Below are 18,543 nucleotides of genomic sequence, written 5' to 3' on the forward strand. Positions count from 1 at the left end.
AAGGCTTGCCTCTGGGATTAGATCTTAGGCTCCTTGAAATGGCAGAAGGGGAGGGAAGAGAAGGTGATGTGTGTTTGGTAAAGTGTTCAATTAATTCTTTTAGACATATCTTTACTTCCCAACCAATAGAAGCAGGACCACAACCCCACTGAACAACAGCCATCACCCACTCACCTACCCTTCCTTCCTTCCTTCCTTCCTTCCTTCCTTCCTTCCTTCCACTAAGCAGTTACTGCACTTCTAATATGTGCAAGGTATATACTAAGTACAGTGATACATGTAAGTAATTCAAAGGCTCATGTGGCACAGTCTCAATCCCTAAGAGATTTACAACCTTCTAGAAGAAATACCTATAAACAAAAATTAACAAAGTGAATAAAATAGAGGCAGTTGTAATCTATAAGCAAAGTAGCTGAACTGTGTTTATATATTTTTATTTATATGGTATGTACTTACAAAAGACTTGTACTTTACAAAAGACTTTCAAATACACAAAGCACAGTCCTGTGTGAACAGTTATCATAGAATAAAAAAGAAATTTATGAAAATGGAACTATGCAAATTAAAACTTACCTTTCTTCCTCTACCTATAAAAGGGAAAGAATAAATATGTTATTTTATGAAGAAACAGTAATTGAGAATCTCCTAAATATTTATTTTCAATAATAGGTTTTTTGGGGAGTCAGAATTTAACCTAAACAGGTTTCCCTATTACCAGTAAGCAAAACTCAAAAGTTGTTTTTGATCAATATTTCCATTACAGGCAAAATATGCATCCCTTTGGAAAATTCCAACATTATTTGAATATTCTTCACACCATTCATATAGCATTTAAAGTTCACTAAATTATAAAATTAACTATTAAAATTGTAATGAATTTTCAATCAATATCCTATATTTTTTTATGCTTTTTTGAGTAAGCTATTCATTCATATGGCTGAAAAACCGAAATACATTAAAGGTATACAATTATAGAGTGAAAATATCTCCTTCCATCTTGCCCCCTTCCCCTAGTTCCCACATTTCACCCCCACCCCAGAGTGGGCCACTATTACTGTTTTTTTTTTTTTCTATTATTAGTCTTACTAACCCAAAACATAATGGGACATTCCATTTTTTCAAGTTGTTATTTGAGTTTGTAGTGTTTTATAGTTTTCTTTTTTTAAATTTTTTTAATGTTTATTTTTGAGAGAGAATGAGAGTGTGAGCGGGGGAGGGACAGAGAGAGAGGGAGACACAGAATTGGAAGCAGGCTCCAGGCTCTGAGCTGTCAGCACAGAGCCTGACATGAGGCTCAAACCCACAAACCGTGAGATCATGACTTAAGCTGAAGTCAGAAGCTTAACCAACTGAGCCACCCAGGCACCCCTGTTTTATAGTTTTCTTCAAATAGATCTTATACATCACATGTTTATTCTTAGCCATTTTATCCTATCTGTTGCTATTATAAATGAGGTTTTTTTTATTCCTATTATTTATTCTATGGGGTGACTGTATATAGCAAATTTATTAATTTGTTTGTTAAGTTTACACTGCACTTATTTTTTTAGTATTTTTTACCTCATTCCCTTAAGTTTTATAAGTACACAATTATATTCTATGCAGCTAATCATTTTACCTCCTCTCTTCTCATTTCTAAACGTCTATTTCTTTTTCTTATCTAATTGTTTGTTCAGATATTAAATTGTAATGGTAATAATGGATATCCATGTTCTATCTCTGAGTTTGGAGAAAGCAATTCTAACATTAAATATTATGAAGCTTCTATGCTGACATGTAAATATTTTACCATGTTAATGAAATGCCATTTGGTACTAAGTTACAAGCGTCTTTATCAAGAATACTTATTCATCTTTGCCAAATATCTTATTTCAACTTTTCAACCAAAAGCCCTTTTTTCATAGATCTGTTATCTATGTTATGGCAGTATTGATTCTTCCTGTGCTTCTTCCTATGTCATCTTCATTTCCTATGATGGCTTTTGGTTTTGCTTCCACTTCCTTGCTCATCATTAATTTTTGCTGTATTTGTAATGTAGGCCTTTCTTAATAAATTACTTCATTAGGTTTTACTTAGTTTATGGTGAAATGGTCATAATTTTTATCCGTTTTGTGGTATTTACCAGCGTGTTATTTGGTAAATTTAGTCAAACTCTCCCACCTTTTTTTCCTGAGAGTATTTTTGTATCAGTGCTCTTGCTAACTCTGTTTTTATTATTCATTTTGGAATAAACTGGACTTTTTAAACCCAGCTATTTGTAGAATGTCACATATTTTGCTGTTTTTTTTTAATTTTTTATTTATTTATTTTGAGACAGAGATAGAGACAGTGCAAGTGGGAGAGGGGCAGAGAGAGAGGAAGAGAGACAGAGAGAATCCCAAGCAGGCTCCTAACTGTCAGCACAGGGCCTGGTGTAGGGATTGAATTCATGAAACTGTGAGATCATGACCTGAGCCAAAATCAAGAGTCAGACACTCAACCCACTGTGTCATCTAGGTGCCCCTATTTTTTTTTTAATTTGCCACTATTGTCCCAAGTTATTATTGACATATCTCTACAGGTTTAGTTTTATTTTGTTCCTGGGGCTTCGTTGCACATTGCATCAGCTTTGGATAGCCCTTAGGTGTCTTGTTTTTAATCCTTTCTATTATACCTTCTTCATTATATTGCTAAACTTTGAGTTTGGTTATTTATTCAAGGCATATTGTTACTATTGAATGATATCCAAGAGGAGAGTTGGTAAACTACTCTCTAATTTTTCCATGAAAATATGGTTGAATACTTCATTATATTTGTTGTGATTTGCAATGGAATTTTTGGCCGGGGGAAATAAAGCCTTGACACTATGTTGACAATGACGCATGCATGTCACCACTCAGGACTCCGCTAAAACAAACAACCTGATAGCTTAATGCTAATCTTACCTGGTTCACAAAATATGAACTTATTTCTCTTATATGTAAGTGTCTTTAACACATGTATTCAAATACATAGTCTATATTAAACACAGGCATTTTTCTCCAAAATAAGTTTTAAAAACCAGTAATTTATATCAAATTTTTCTCCAGGAAATCTATCCCATTCTCTTGTCTTTCTGAGCCATCATTAAAAGCATTCTGCATTTCTGAGCCAATGTAAGAGAGGGTACTCTAGCATTAAATTACATTAGAAATAATCATTCCATTCTCAAGAGCAAATTTGGCACAAGAGAAGATAAGCATGTTTTCTAGATCTCCTCTTGGACATTAATGTACCTCATAGAATACCAACAAATATCTTGGAGGCACCCAGCATGGATAGGGTAACAAATGACCATCTTAAGTGGTATAAGAGATTCTCAAATTAGACATAACAACACCAAATTCAGCCAAAAATTCCCCTGGTTTTTAAGAAGACAGCGAATTATTTCCCCCACTCTCACTAATGTTACATAAAGTGGGTGAGCAAAACCATTAACCCCAAACGCCTCTGACTAGTGGTTTAATTATTCTCTCTGGTTGCTGAATTCTGAGAGCAGAAACCACCGCAACTATAAAGATGAGTCACTGGACCAGCTCTGAGTTGGCCTTGAGCATTCTTACCAAAATTGGTATTGCCACCTCCAGTTGTGTGTGGACAGACAGGACAGCATTCTCCAGGGGGAGTTACAGGGTCAGCACATTCAAGTACATCCTGGCACTGTATCTTGTCACAAAGGATGGCTCCATTGTCACACACACAGATTTGGCAAGGGGCAGGTTTCCAAATGTCCCTGTTTAAGTACATCTGACCATTCTGAGTGCAGGCTATTTCTTCACCATATCCTTCTAGAATAAGAAAAAAAAGAAGGGGGGGGGCAGGGAAAGGAGGTTAGTAATCTTCTGAAATTTTGGAATCTGGGAAATACTTAAGAAGGGGAGTCATCTTGTGGGTTCTAAAAATTCTGGGCTAAGCAGTAACCTACCAAGGAGGCAATATACAGATGAACTTACTTTATTTGGTATTTACACACAAAGCAAAATGCAATTCACAATGAAATGCTTATACTTCTAGCCCAGCATGATGGGGGAAGAAAAAAAAGTGATCAAGGGAGATATATTTAATCAGATAATGCTTCCCAAAAGATTTCATTTGTGAAGGTATAGATAACCAAACGTAGGAAAATCAGTAAGAAGAGATAAAAACAAACCATTTGAAAGGGGGAGGAAAAGAATAGTTCAAAAGGGAATATATAACTTCCGGGTTTGGTGAACTTTTATGTGATTTTCAATTCCCTAGAAATTTTAGATTAGTAAATCCCACAACAACAGAAGATGATATATATTCTTGCACTGTGAAGAAAAACTTTAAAAAGAGTGTATGGGTTTTCAAAAATTAGTTTTAAACATAACGTAGAAAAAGAATAATAGCGTTCCATTTCATGGACTGTATTTGCTAAACTAAAGGTGTTTACTCAAGGAATAGCAAAGCTTAAAAAGGCAATGCAGTAATTATCTTTACATAAAAATTAATTAAGGGGAGTCCTGACCACGACAATATGGTAAGTTATTATATAATATCTGCCAAATACTTTTCTACACTTAGATAAAACCTTAATGCAGATTTAGAAAATATATACACACATTTACACACATAACAATAACAATACAATTATACGATAAATATAATTTATTTATTTTAAGATAAATATATATATATTTAACTTTGTGACTTTTAAGAAACAAAACTATAGTATTTTAAAACACAATGTGGATCATATCATATCATATCATACCATCCTAGTTTAACTCCTGTAGAATGTTCCAAACTACTCAAATTCTAAAGCCCAGAGATTCCTCCCTCCCAGTCCTTACACAACTTGCCCTCCCTCCTTGAAGGCACACAGTGTTCACTATTACATTTTGCTTACTGTCACCTGCCCCCACAGTTCTCTGACTACTCTATAGAAGTAGATCTCCCTCCCCCCCACTCGTGCTCTCTCTCTCTCTCTCTCAAAAATAAATAAACATTAAACATTTTTTTAAAGAGACCTCCTTTATCCAACTAGTATGACTCTCAGTACTTTTTGAAGAACTCAGTCGTCCACCCATTCATTCATTAATTTTGTTTTATATGCTGGCTAATTAACCAGTTTCTAAAATGTGAACAGACAGGCAAAAATCACAGCCCTCATAAAACCTATCACAAGTAATATTAATTTACCATTTTTACTTTTTATTTTTTATCTCCTTCACTAGACCATAAATGCCATGAAAATAAGGACTAGTTTTTCTTTTTCATCATGGTATTTCTAAAGCTTGACTCCATACCTTGCAGGGAGCCAACATTCAACAAAATAGATATGAATGAATGAGTGAGTGAATCTGAATTATGGTTCACTAACTTAATTGCACCAGCATTAATGTACACTTTACAAAAATAAAACTGAAACTTAAAAAATGCATTAGTTTATAAGATAATTTATCATTTTTCTTTATTTTAATGAAGTATAGTTGATATACAATATTATATTTTCAGGTGTAAGACATAGTGATTTGACAATTATATATACTATAAAATGCTCACCATGATAAATGTATCACTATCTGTCACTATCCAAAGTATTACAATGGAAAGAATTTATCATTTGCCATATAAATATACTCAAATGATAATGCAGACTACAGATAAAAATTTCAGTGTAGGATAAAGACATTGGCCCATATATCCATCTTCCTAACTTTAGAAAGCTTTCCTTGGATAACATTCTTTTCACTGCTCCATGGAATACTTGGCTTCACACATCTAGCCTTCATCACAGCTATATGGCAAATGGAAAGTTGCTTTCAAAGCGTGACACCACATCCTGGTTTCTGTGTCATTCACAAGGAGATTCTAAGACACTAAGTTTCTAATCTGTTTCATTTTCATCAAAAGATGTTTATCACAGAACACATAGCTAATCAACAAAACAATATTGGCTCTGTGTACCTGGTGCTGTTTCACGAATTTTAAGCCAGGGAGAAAATAGAATTCCTGCCTTAACATGTAATACAGGACTATTCTGAAACAAAATAAGAAATTTGTACATCAGATAAGCCCTGTTACTTTTGCTTATTTTATTTGTTTCATGTCTTTATTGACAAAAAAAAAAAAGGTCACAGCACTTCAGAATTTATTCAGATACACAAACCGTACCCACAAGTGATAGGCATGGTCCCTAACCTCTGGGTCAAAGGCCACGCTGGAGGGTGTGGGTGTCCTCTTGGCCACTGCCCCTGCACCTCGCTGACACCCCTGAGATCAGTTAACACTGCAGAAACAAAGCCGCTCTAGAGGTTGGGCTGCACTCACTGCCAAGGAGAAAGCAGGTTCTGAGGAAAGACAGAAGCGTGCTATTGTAGCATCTCCTAGGAGAGGCCAGGCTGCTTCCCCAGCTGGGCCTGCATTGCCCCCCGCCTCAGCCCCATCACAGAAGAAAGAACACGTTCCCCACCTGGCAGCACAGGGCAGCTGGAAATTGTGGGTCACTGGCCATGTGACACCCCAAACCGATGGCCAGACCTCCCTCCAAAGTCATCCACCGGACTCTCTCTCCCAAGGGGAGAAGGCTTTCGGTAAAATAGACTGATTTGGTTCATAAAGGGCTGGGATGGATACTTTTCCAGAAACCTTAAGAACTGAATCATCCATGGGGGCACCTGGGTGGCTCAGTCGGTTAAGCATCCAACTTCGGCCTAGGTCATGATCTCAAGATTTGTGAGTTTGAGCCCCACGTTGGGCTCTGTGCTGACAGCTCTGAGCCTGGAGCCTGCTTCGGATTCTGTGTCTCCCTCTCTCTTGTTCGCTCTCTCTCTCTCTCTCTCTCTCTCTCTCTCTCTCTCTCAAAAAGCATTAAAAAATTTTAAAAAAGAAAAGAACTGAATCATCTTCAGATTCAGGAGCATTGGAACAATCGTCACTGGGTTGCCTTGAGGAGGGAGACCTGGAGAAAACCAGCCCTCTAGGAGAGCAGAAACATCACTTGCGTTTGTTTCTCAGAGCACCCAGCATGGGGCTCAGCAGCCTTTCTACAGGATCCACTGTAGGACTCTGAAAAGAGACATGAATAACAATGCATTCCTGAGGGGCCTGCCCTCAGCTGCCCTCTGACCACCTCACTTCACTCCTTCCTGCAGGCTGGGGAGCACAGTCTGAGGACCAGGCATTCCCCAGGGGAAAAGCAGATCTGATTGGGCTCAAGGCCCCAAATGAAGCTGCTTTCCCTCGTTAGAGTCACATATGACTTTTTTGAATAGGCCAATGAGCATGTCTTCCAAAGTCCTCTGTCCTCCCCAGGTCAGAGCAGCTTTTCCCTGATACACTCAAATCTTGTGTTTTCCGAACGATCATAGGAGGATGCCTGTGACCTTTTTGGAAGGTGACTGCTTTTACTGTAGGGGGCAGTTCCTCTACCATTTTATAGCTGTAGAAATTGTGGGCACAGGCCAGAGTTCTGAGGTGCCCATGTCAACAGGCACACTCACGCTGGTGTGTAGACACACGCATACCAGCAGACACCCCTGTACACACATTTCTATCCTGCTCTACACACAGAGAGATAAGGTCAAAGTGTGAACCCTGGAGAAGAGGGGCCGTCTACGCATGGGCAGGTTACAGACTCAAAAGGCATTTGGCACTGTCTGTAAGTCAGTCCCAAAAGTTGCGGCCCCAGACCCACCTCTTGAGCACTGAGCTATGGAGCAGAGAGAACCTCACTGTGAAGGGAACCAGGAGTGAGTGGTGCAAAGTGGCTGTTACAGATGGAGCGTTCCCCAGAGGCACTTTCCCCTTCCCTGGGCCATTTGCCACACTAGGAGAAGTCAGGATTCTCCAGTCCTTTGCGTTCAATGACTGCTCACCAAGACTCAAGAGCTCAGGGAGAAGGTCAAGACACAAGGTCTGCGGCCCCAGCCCAAAGGAGGGCTTTCTTCCCCTTCTTGGTCAAACAAGAGTTTCATTCTCCATGACATGGCACTCTGCAGATAGCAGTGATGGTAAGGGGTGGGCTCAGAGACGCGGGGAGTTCTCAGACTGCCCAGCAAACACATACACCCTACCGGGAATGGTGTGGGGTCACCGACACAGCTACGAGGCAAGTTTGCCAGGGTTAGAACCCAAGAAGAGACCGTCAGACAAACGTCGATCAAAAATTCAGTCAAGGCATTTCCCAGAGATAATCACAGAAATAGCAACACTTTTGGATACTACAACAGAACACATTTGGCAACTTTCAAAGAAATAGATGTCCCCACCCCAAGCCATCAGAGGGTACAAAGTCCCTTTATCTTTGGTCCAGTATAAAAAGTCAGGGAAGGAAGATGGGCCAACAGAGGGTGAACAAAGGCTGCAGACCATTTGTAACAACTACCTGACGCTCCTATCTGTGTGTGACACAGTGTGGGATGCCGCCTGCCTCAAACGAAAGCAAGCTACTGGAGGGTCAGAAGCCTTATAAGTTTTAGGTGAAAAGTCACGTTGAAGTAATGCAGTTTCATCAGGAAGTTACATTTCTATATGTAGCTATATAGAAATGGACTTATTTCTATAGTCTACTGAAAAGTTCAATTAGGTAAACACCTTAAGAATAATTTTGTTCGTTAAGTTTTTTTTTCAAGTTGTTTCTTTAAATTCTGGTTAGTTAGCGTATAGTGTAATATTGGTTTCAGGAGTAGAATTTAATATTCATGAAGTTTTATGATTGACAATGAAATAATCCAATAACACTAAATGCCATTGGCTGAAAATGAGATTCACCATAAGATCAAGTAGCTTGGTTCTTCCTTTCTCCACCCTAAGGGGACAAAAGTGTTTGCACATATTTACTGAGAGAATTAAGTGGGTATGTGCTTCCTATTGCATGTGCAAAATACTGAAAGTATATATGTTCTGTTTTCAAAAGTTATATATTATTACTGTAAAGTAGACCTCAGTTGCACCTATGAAACAATTAGATATGTGGAAACAGAGAATATGAAAAACAAACAAAAATCAAAACGACATGCAATAAAGTTGCCAATTAGATATTAAAATGTGTGAGAGACCTCTTCCGGGTGAGTTATCCTGTTCTCTATGGCTTCTTTGAGGTTGCAATAAAAAGATACATTCTCTCTTTTGTGTTAACTCATAGAAGATCACTTTCTTCCTGAAAGTTTAAGACAGCATGACCTCAACCCAAGGGACAAAGAAGTGAGCCACTATATTACTTTCTTTAAATGACAATGTTAAAAGTTAGTTATATACTCTGAGTCATCACTGGTCCTTTTCCCCAGAGAATTTATAATTAAATTTAAGATGATGTGGAAAGTTAGTTGGAATGCTTTTAAATGGCAAGGAGATGAAAAACCACATTTGCTGCTAAACCCTGTCTTCTCTTCCCCCGCACAAGAATCCATACACATTACAGAGGGCACAAAAACTCAGTGAACTCTCATTGTTCATGTCTGAATTAAAGACATGTACAAAGAAACACTGAGTAGAAAATACAGGGTGTCTTCTAGCTCTCGGGTTTGTACATGGTAGTTGTGCACCTTATGATTAGTTTGTCCCCTCTGCTTTCTACATAGACGTTCACGTAAATGAAAAGAAAAGTAAAATGGAAAGCAAAATTGTAGACAATTTGCAGTGGAGTTGTCATGACACAATTATTTTATAAATGACAATATTATAAAAAAAACAAATAGGAATTTTCATATGACATTCCAAGACATTCAATACTATCTTGACTCCTTTACCCAAATCATAAAAATTTACCCATGCTAACATTAACCTTGATTTAAAGCCTAGAACTTAAACAATTATTGGTCTTAGAGTACGTGGGTAAACATTTTTTTTTATAAAATCTGAAAAAAAATTCCAAAACTGCAATATTGTGACTCTTGTATTTTGCTATTTATGTTTCTTTAACTTTCCTAAAATTGAAGAGGACTAGTGGATGTCTGATAATTTTGCCATTACTTTGTAATCTTCTGTGGTGTCGTAACTTCCAAAAATTTTGTCTCCAAGCTATGGGGTTCTTTTAGCCTTACCAATTGTTCCAACAAATTGAACCAATCCACTGTGAAGTCATCACCACAAACGTCCTGGCACTGATATCTTAGAGAGAAGAGATGTACTTTATCTATCCACATTTTATTCAAGAGTAACTCAATTGTCCTCTGTTTCTCCTACATCCTCATAGATTTGTCTTCTCATAAACCTTTTATGTGCTTTTAAATGTAGCTGTAAGAATTCAGTTCTTAATCACTAGATGGCAGACCAAACCCACCATCTTATTATAACAGATTATTAGAAATTCAGTTATCAGAGCTGTGGCTGACCTCTGTGCTATGCCCCAGGTCTATATCCCTTTATATAATTGTACAAAAAAGCATGCATAGGAATGGCCATATTGAAACCTTTGACTGCTCAGGAAAGATGTGATTCTCTTTGTATATTAAATGATTGGGGTCTACCTAAAAACTCTGGAAAATATATGGAATAAAAATCCCTAAGCCTATGTGGAATATTCCTAGACATTAACTGAAGTTGTTCCTTGCAGAAATAACGTAGAGTTCTCACATGTCACAAAAATTTTAATCTCTTTTCCAGACAAGTGTTTGTTCAGATAATTTCCCCCACCGGACTATGAGCTCTTTGGGAGCTAGAGCTACATTCATCTCAGTAACCTTCACACCCAATGTCATCTAATCCACCTTTATAAATGTTTGCTGCATGAATGAATGATGAGTGAATGAAGGAAAGAAGGAAGTGTCCAGTAATGTACTTATTAAAAAGATAGCACAGGAAGCTCTCCTTCATCCTTCCCTAAACTTCTCAGAGAAGAGATGCACTTGGGACTTCTATTTGAAGGAAAAGGAAACAGGTCACTTGATGCTTCCTGTCAGGTGTGTCCCTCATATCTAGACCTCTGTGTGACCAGAAAGGAAGAAGACTGTGTCAGTCAAAACAGCTCATATTTTGGAACAATTTTCAGAAAGTGAGAGCAGTCTTTCAGCTTTCCTAACCCAGCTGGCCATGGCCCCTTCTGGGGTTATGAAGGTCTGGGCTAACATTATTTAAAGTTTCTCTGACTGCGCAAGTCCTTAAAATACTACAATCACAGCACTGTTGGCTGCTGCTCTCATTAAATGGGCAGAGAATGCCTTATGCAACAAATGAAGTAGCCGCAGGGCTGTCCCACGTGTCCCCCTGGACCAAACCACAGATGCTGCCTTTTCCAGTGCACGGCACAGCCCCAGCTGCTGGCTTTGGTTCCAGAGAATCTTCCAAGGAACTCCCCCCTCTTCCTTCTGCTCTTGGGCATTGTTTATCATGAGAGAGAGAGACAAAGAGGTTAGAGTATTCGAGACCTTCCTTCAGACTTTTCTAAGTAAATGCCAACAATCCCACATTCATCAATTTCCTTTCCTCATCTGATCCCCAACATTTAAAAAATTAGATACATATGAAGCCATTGGGGATAGTTGAGGGGTATTTGTCTCATATTTGGACAATATTTTTCTTTCTTTACTTTTTTAAATGTGTATTTATTTTTAAGAGAGAGACAGAGTGCGAGCAGGGGAGGAGCAGAGAGAGAGCGGGGGACAGAGGACCCAAAGTAGGCTCTACACTGTCAGCAGAGAGCCCGATGCAGGGCTAGAACTCACGAACCGTGGGATCATGACCTGAGCTGAAGTTGAATATTTAACCTACTGAACCACTCAGGCACCCCTAGACAATATATACATATATATATATATATATATATATATATATTATTTTTTTGTTTTTTTTTTTTTTTTTTTTTAATCTCAGCCTTGCAGTCAGTGAGAGGGTCAGGGGGTAGGTGAATATGGAGCAGGCCTATGGAGTTTTCATCTTTTGTTCTTCAATCCATTACAGACTTTCCAAAGAGCTCTCCAAATTTAAATCTCCTTTTAGGATGATTATCTAAATTTTTACTTTCGTTGTACCTACCTCCACTCTTTTATTGCACCAACTGAACAAGAATAGACATTCAATAATTATTTGAGCTGAGTTAAATTTCTATGTTACAAAGAATAATCACATTTTACATTCTAAAGCAATAATCTTGAAAAACTACCTTGAAATCTGAGAAAGTAAAAAGAAGACAATTCATACACAGGATCTCAATGAAGCATACAGATAAAATGAAATTAGATAAACTGTCTAAAAGGTGATTAGTTTCTTCAGTGCAGCCAGTAAACATTCCTCAATCTCATATGTAAAGGCTTCTCAGTTAACTAGTAAAACTGCTGTTTTCACTTGAGTTAAAATGGAAAAAAAATTAAAAAAAGGAAAATCTCTTGTGTTAGGTACTACTTAAGTTTCTTTCCATGTATCATTGGGAAATCTAAATGATTGTGGCCAAAATGTGAAACTACAATTACGCATAATGCACATGCAATGCTCATCTACAGTTCTGTCTGGAAAACCAACTTACAGTCTGCTAATGCATTTGACATGGATTTTTTTTTTCTCCACAAACATGGCTCAAACTATTGAATAGCTGTAAAGACACAACAAAGAAAATTAGGCCTGCCTTGTGTTGAATACACTAGAAATTTTGGTAGTAACTTCTATCACAAACCCTAGTCCTTTTCTCAAATGTTAATCCTCATGAACAAGCACTATTTGTGCTATGCCAAAAGTGTCTGCTGACCTAAATGCATAAACAGCTTTGAATTGCTTTGAATCAATTTGGTCTACTTAATCTCTCCCCAGCATGATATTGCTTACAATGAAGAGGGGAACCAAAAATCTGCTGGGCTATTTTTCTGTCAAATGAGTGGTATCGTGACTTTTATATATACAATCTGGAGATAAAGTAAGTAAATAAGCAGCAAATTCTGGCCAAGATATAGTACTCGCATTCCAGCTTCCCATCATTTCCTTCAAGTCTTAGCTCAAATGTCACCTTTTCCATGATGCCTACTCTGACCACATTACAAAAAATGTAAAAATTCCCACACACATGTCACTCTCAATCCACTAGTTCCTACTCCTTCTTTTTTCTTTTAATATAGTTCTTTCTTATCACTTTTAAGCCTACTATAATACTGTATTTATGGTTATTATTTGCCTTCCCATGATAGAATAATAGCTTTATTAGCACAGATATAATTTATTCTGGCTTGTTCATTGATATATCTCAATATCTTATAATAGTTTCAGGATCCAAGTAGATGCTTAATAAGTATTTGATGAATTAATTTGTTGAATATTCAATTGTAAGAATACCAAGGAAAAGATCTAAACATTTATTTGCTTTGATCCTGGGATTATTACATAATTTTTTAAAAAGCTTCATTTTTCACAACTATTCAGATGTGGGCCCTATCTACAGGGATTTAAAATAGCTGGCATTGTGGGAATATCATGTGTTAGTGTTATTTATTCCAGATATGATGCCCTGAAAAGAACATATATTTTTATAACTAAAAAGAGTTATTTTTATATTTTGAGAGAATCTGGGAGACTCAGATGGGTGATGAATGGTAGCTATACTTGTAGTGAACATAGAATAACGTATAGAGTTGTTGAATCACGACCCTGTACACCTGCAACTAATGTAACGTTGTGTGTCCACTATACTAAAAAAAAAAAAAAAAAGACTATAAAATTAAGTACTTTACATGATGAAACATTTTTAGAATGATTTCAACTCTTTATCTTATGATTTCTTTGCAGCTGAATGTTGCTTTCTTTCCTTGTCTTCCCTAACACAGAAGAATAGTTAGGCCTCTAGAGAAACTCCAGACGTTGTAGCCAGGTTATGTCTTCTAATTTATTTTTGACTGACTTATTCTTTATTCACTGCCCTTGCCCTGACCAAACTGAAATTTCATTCACAATCAACCCAACATTCTCAATGGCTCTTTGATCGCATTCATTTGACTATCAAATATTGTAAAATATCTTGAAGCACTCTTCCCTTGGGAGTTCATTTCTGGGGGAAGGCCCCCCCCCCGCTTTCATCCTGAAGGCATAATTTCTAATTTTATCCACATGGGTATATTTAGGGACTTGAATTAATACCAATAATACCTACTTTTGTCCTGATCTACCTAGGTTTAATTTATGTCTATTTTGTGGCCATTACAAATTAGGTGATTTCACTGAAGAACATAAATGAAAACGGATTTTACCCTTATTTCCGGCATTCCTTACTCAAGTCACTTCCAGAGCAGGTAACAGATTCTTTAAAACAAGACTAAAACCATTATTTCTGAATCTAAATCCATCTCTTCGTCCTCATGTTCAACTGACCTTCTATAATGCACATTCATGGTTGTATGCTGGCCCTCTTATTTGCTGCAGTTTGAAGATCAAGCCCCAATATGCACCGAACCTCAATGCCAGACAAATACCACAGTAATATTCAGGAGAAGAAAGAGAGACTGCTGCTTTACTGAAAACTATATTAGTAACTTTCTATATTCACTGGGAAATTTCTGTGTTTGTAGGGGGAACAATAGACAAGAAAAGCAAAGAAAGAAGAAGAGGAGGAAGAAGGAGAGGAGAAGGAGGCTGAGACCAAACAAGACAATGTTTTTCCCCCTATATACTTTTACTACATTGAAAAGGAAGATTTGCAAGTTTCTTTAGCAAAACATAGAACTCAGCTAGGAATATCTTGTCTTATGATTGAATAAGAAAAATTAAAAAAAAATGGAATCCAATATTTTGATCTGTAGATGTATGTGCTTTTGAGAGGTTATTTCCCTTAATAAGTAAATGAATGGAGACCAAATTAAAACATTCTTTTGTAGAGGTAACATGAACATGACAAGCTTTATCAAATTTTAAAAGCTTTAAATTATTTATAATTGTTCAAAATTATTCCTTTTGGCTCTGTTAAAGCTCTGAATTTTATCATTATTGTTTAATTCATATGTTAACTTCTTAAAACATGGTGGCTATGAATATATGCAAAAGAAAAGAACACTCATTACCTTCTTAAAATATCTGTAGTGAGATTTAGAGTTTTCAAAACTTTTAATTATTTATTCAATCCCAAATAGCCATGGAACGCTTATTTTGTGCTAACAGTGACTAACAGGAGTTAAGATCAGAGAATAATGTGGGACGTTTGCTAACCTATGGAATGTAAAATTTAGGTTGTACAAAAAGAGTAACTGGGTTATTTGCTTTAGTAAATGGAAAAGGAGACTCGGTGTCTCTGTTTATCAATGTATAGGAAAAATAAAATATGAGCCTTCACTTTTAGGTGAAATGAAATATTCTGGGATATCACAAGTATGTTTGCCTTCAACTGTTGTTAAAAGTTAATCTAAACAAATTAGTCAATCTGGCACAAGGAATGGAGGCATTATTTAATCCATTTAGTCAATATTTATTTATATGGCAAATTTTACTGAATACTTGTCTAGTACAAGAGTACACTGTGGATCATGAAATGAGACATTTGGAGCCCAGCTTCCTTGCCAAAAACAATCAAAATATACAGAAGCTACAAAAGGTAATGAAACTTTCTTGTAGGAGAAAAATAAGTTTGCGTTTATGTGTATTCCAGCAGCACATTCTGGAAAATTTGCATACGCATTGAAATTTTATAAACTCAATTCTGGATATTTTCCTCTGTGTTTTGCAAGGTCTTTGCCTAATGTTATTCATTCTCATTAACCAGAACTAATTATCAGGAACATCAACCTGAGGATTTTTTTGAATCTGAAGCAAAAATAACCTTCAATCATATGAGGGGGAAAGTTATGTTTATAAAAGCAGACTTCAAGTAAGCTAGGAGTAAAAAGAATACAGAATTCCAAATAGCATTAAATTATCTTAGGGATACACTGATCATTTATTTGACTGTCCTTCGGTGTCCTATTTGGTAATAAAGTGTATTTCAAATTCTAGGGCAGTCTGAATACATATCAGTTAAAGAGCAGACGCCCACACATGCATACCACCTAAGGAGTTCTCATAATATAGCAGTCTTATGCCAAGGCCAGTTATGAGATCTCCTGTGTGGGTTTCAGCCTTCTTTGTATGTTTTAGTTTCCAGAATCTTTGGCATTAAGAGTGATTTCAAATGATACAGTAAATGTACTTACTCTAGAAGCAAACATAAAAATAACATAATGAATACATTTTGATAACATAAATTTATTCGGTCAACAAATACTCATTATCTATCTGTTACTTTGTCAAATATTGGGAATTCAGAAATAATGAAACAAATTAACTACAAAGAAAATTTTCCAGAATGTACTGCTGAAATGCATACATATGCATTGTTTTTCTTCTCTCTTTTTCTTTGAGTGAGAAAACTGAGATCCAAAGTGGTTTCTTCCAAAAACTCACTTACGAGCCATACAATATTGTCACTCCTGGCTCATTGCTGGTAACTGGCAATGGACTCCTTCTCTTTGCCAACTGGCCAGGATGGATCTAAAGGAGTGCAGCACTTCCTCTCCCTCATTGCTTCCTATTTTCATTTATTTTTGCCACCTCTTCTCTTGCCTGAAGGCAAAACAACAGCACTCTTGTTTCTAAACCTCCTAGCGCCTCCACAGCTAGGTGCCTGGGAGAGGACTGGAGGCACAGGTCATCAGTCGCAGAGCCAACCAGCTGTGCAGAAGCCAGGAACTGGCGCACAGCAACACGGGAGGATCCAGTTGCCCTAATGACTAAGCCTGGCAATGTTGAGATGAAGTAGAAATGCGTTTTTCCAGGTCCAATTCTACAACCATTTGGAAATTGGGCAAAGCCAAATTTAATACCACTTTTAAAATTTAGATACAGAATTCTTAATTATATGGCCTTGGCATTTTAGGAAGTCAAACATAGCTGTATTGTCTAACATTTAGTTTGAAAGACACTGAATTTCATCCATGGATGAATGCAAGTTTATAATTTAGAAAACAGTAAAAAATAAGGTATCAAATATCTATGCTAGAAGTTCTTTATGTTATTCCTGGCAAACCCATTCATATCCATTTTCACAGATTTACTTAAGGTAGCAAATAATTTATGTAAAATACTAGCTTTGAAAAATTATGTGTAAGAAGTTTTAAAAGATGGGATCACTATGAGCTGATATTATCTGAGAAAGGATGAACAGAAATGGGTTTAAAGTAGGCCTTGAAAAATGCAAGGTGTTTGAGATGGTGAAGGTAAGGAAGACTGCCTGAGAAGGGAGAAGGGGCCACCTAAAAAAAAGCATGGAGAGGAGGGTAAACATGTCATATCAGAAAAGGATGGTTCCATCTAGTGTAATGTGAATTCTGGGAAGAGTAATGCTTCTACCTCTAGAAGGATTCCATGACTTGCCCCTTCCCTATATGTGATTTCTCTTCTCTGTGCTCTGATTTCACCTTGCCCATACATCTAACAAAATATCTGCAACAATCTATCAAACTTACTTGTTTGCTTACATGTAAACTCTACCAGAGTATACATTTGTCCCGGATAAACATTTCTTTTACCTCTGTATCATTAGTGTAGAACAATGCCTGATGCATAGAAGATGTCCAATAAATGCTTGATGGGTAAATAAGTGAATGAATAGAAGAATATAGAAGTAACCTTCAGGAACATTAATCTATAAACAGAATTGAAGATGAGCTGGAAGCAGATGAGACTAAAGGCACCTGGGTGGTTCAGTCGGTTAAGCGGCTGGATTCTTGATTTCAGCTCAGAATATGATCTCACAGTTTTGTGAGTTCAAGCCCCACATCAGGCTCTATGCTGACGGTGTGGAGCCTGCTTGGTATTCTCTCTCTCTCTCTCTCTCTCTCTCTCTCTCTCTCTCTCTCTGCCTTTCCCCTGCTCTCACTGTCTCTCTCCAAATCAATAAATAAACTTAAATTTTTTTTAAGTAAAGGCTACCAGTTGAAAATGTTATACTGTAGTTAGGAGAAATAGTTATTCTGGGAATGAAGAAAGAGGGGTAAATCCATGAAACACCAGATATGAAATATGCAAGGTCTGATTGACTATAGGTGGGACAAGATATTAGAAAAAATTTAAAAATGACATTCAAGGTTCAAGAATGAATGGAGGAAGTAACACCTATTGGATATGGTTGTGAGTTGAATTATGTGCCCTAAAAAGATAGGTTGACCTTATTTGGAAATAAGTCCTTTGAAAATGTAATTACTTAAGATGAGGTCACATTAGAATAGGGTGGTTGCTTAATCCAATATACCTGGTGTCCTTATAAGAAGAGAAGACACAAAGAGACACAGACACATGTGATGGAGGCAGGGGCTGAAGTGCAGCTGCAAACCAAGGCAGTGAAGGACTGTGGGCGACCACCAGCAGCTAAGAAGAGGCAAGGAAGGATTCTCTGTCTACAGGTTTCAGAGAGACCATGGCCCTGCCAGTATCTTGATTTTGAACTTCTGACCTTCCTAATTGAGACAATAGATTTCTGTTGTTTTAAGCCACCCAGTTTGTCATACTTTGTTCTACAGCAGCCTAGAAAACTAATACAGATACCTACAGGAAGGAGAATGGTGTAGACATAGAATAAAATAAAAGTTTTTGGAAGATGAATTGGAAGCTTGATTGGAAAAG

General features: G+C 37.1%; 1 protein-coding gene across 1 annotated transcript in view; it reads right to left on the reverse strand.

Moving 5' to 3' along the window:
• COL5A2 (collagen type V alpha 2 chain) overlaps positions 1-18,543 on the reverse strand; it is a 150,752-nt gene that overhangs the window by 73,403 nt on the left and 58,806 nt on the right. The window contains exons 2-3 of the mRNA XM_040474672.1: positions 3,582-3,806; positions 574-587 (exon numbers count right to left, since the gene is read on the reverse strand). Of these exons, the coding sequence (XP_040330606.1) occupies positions 574-587; positions 3,582-3,806 (239 nt within the window). The remainder of the gene's footprint in view (positions 1-573; positions 588-3,581; positions 3,807-18,543) is intronic.

This window comes from Herpailurus yagouaroundi, unplaced genomic scaffold, assembly GCF_014898765.1.
Source record: "Herpailurus yagouaroundi ecotype Mexico unplaced genomic scaffold, PumYag 140, whole genome shotgun sequence".
Lineage (NCBI taxonomy): Eukaryota > Metazoa > Chordata > Mammalia > Carnivora > Felidae > Herpailurus > Herpailurus yagouaroundi.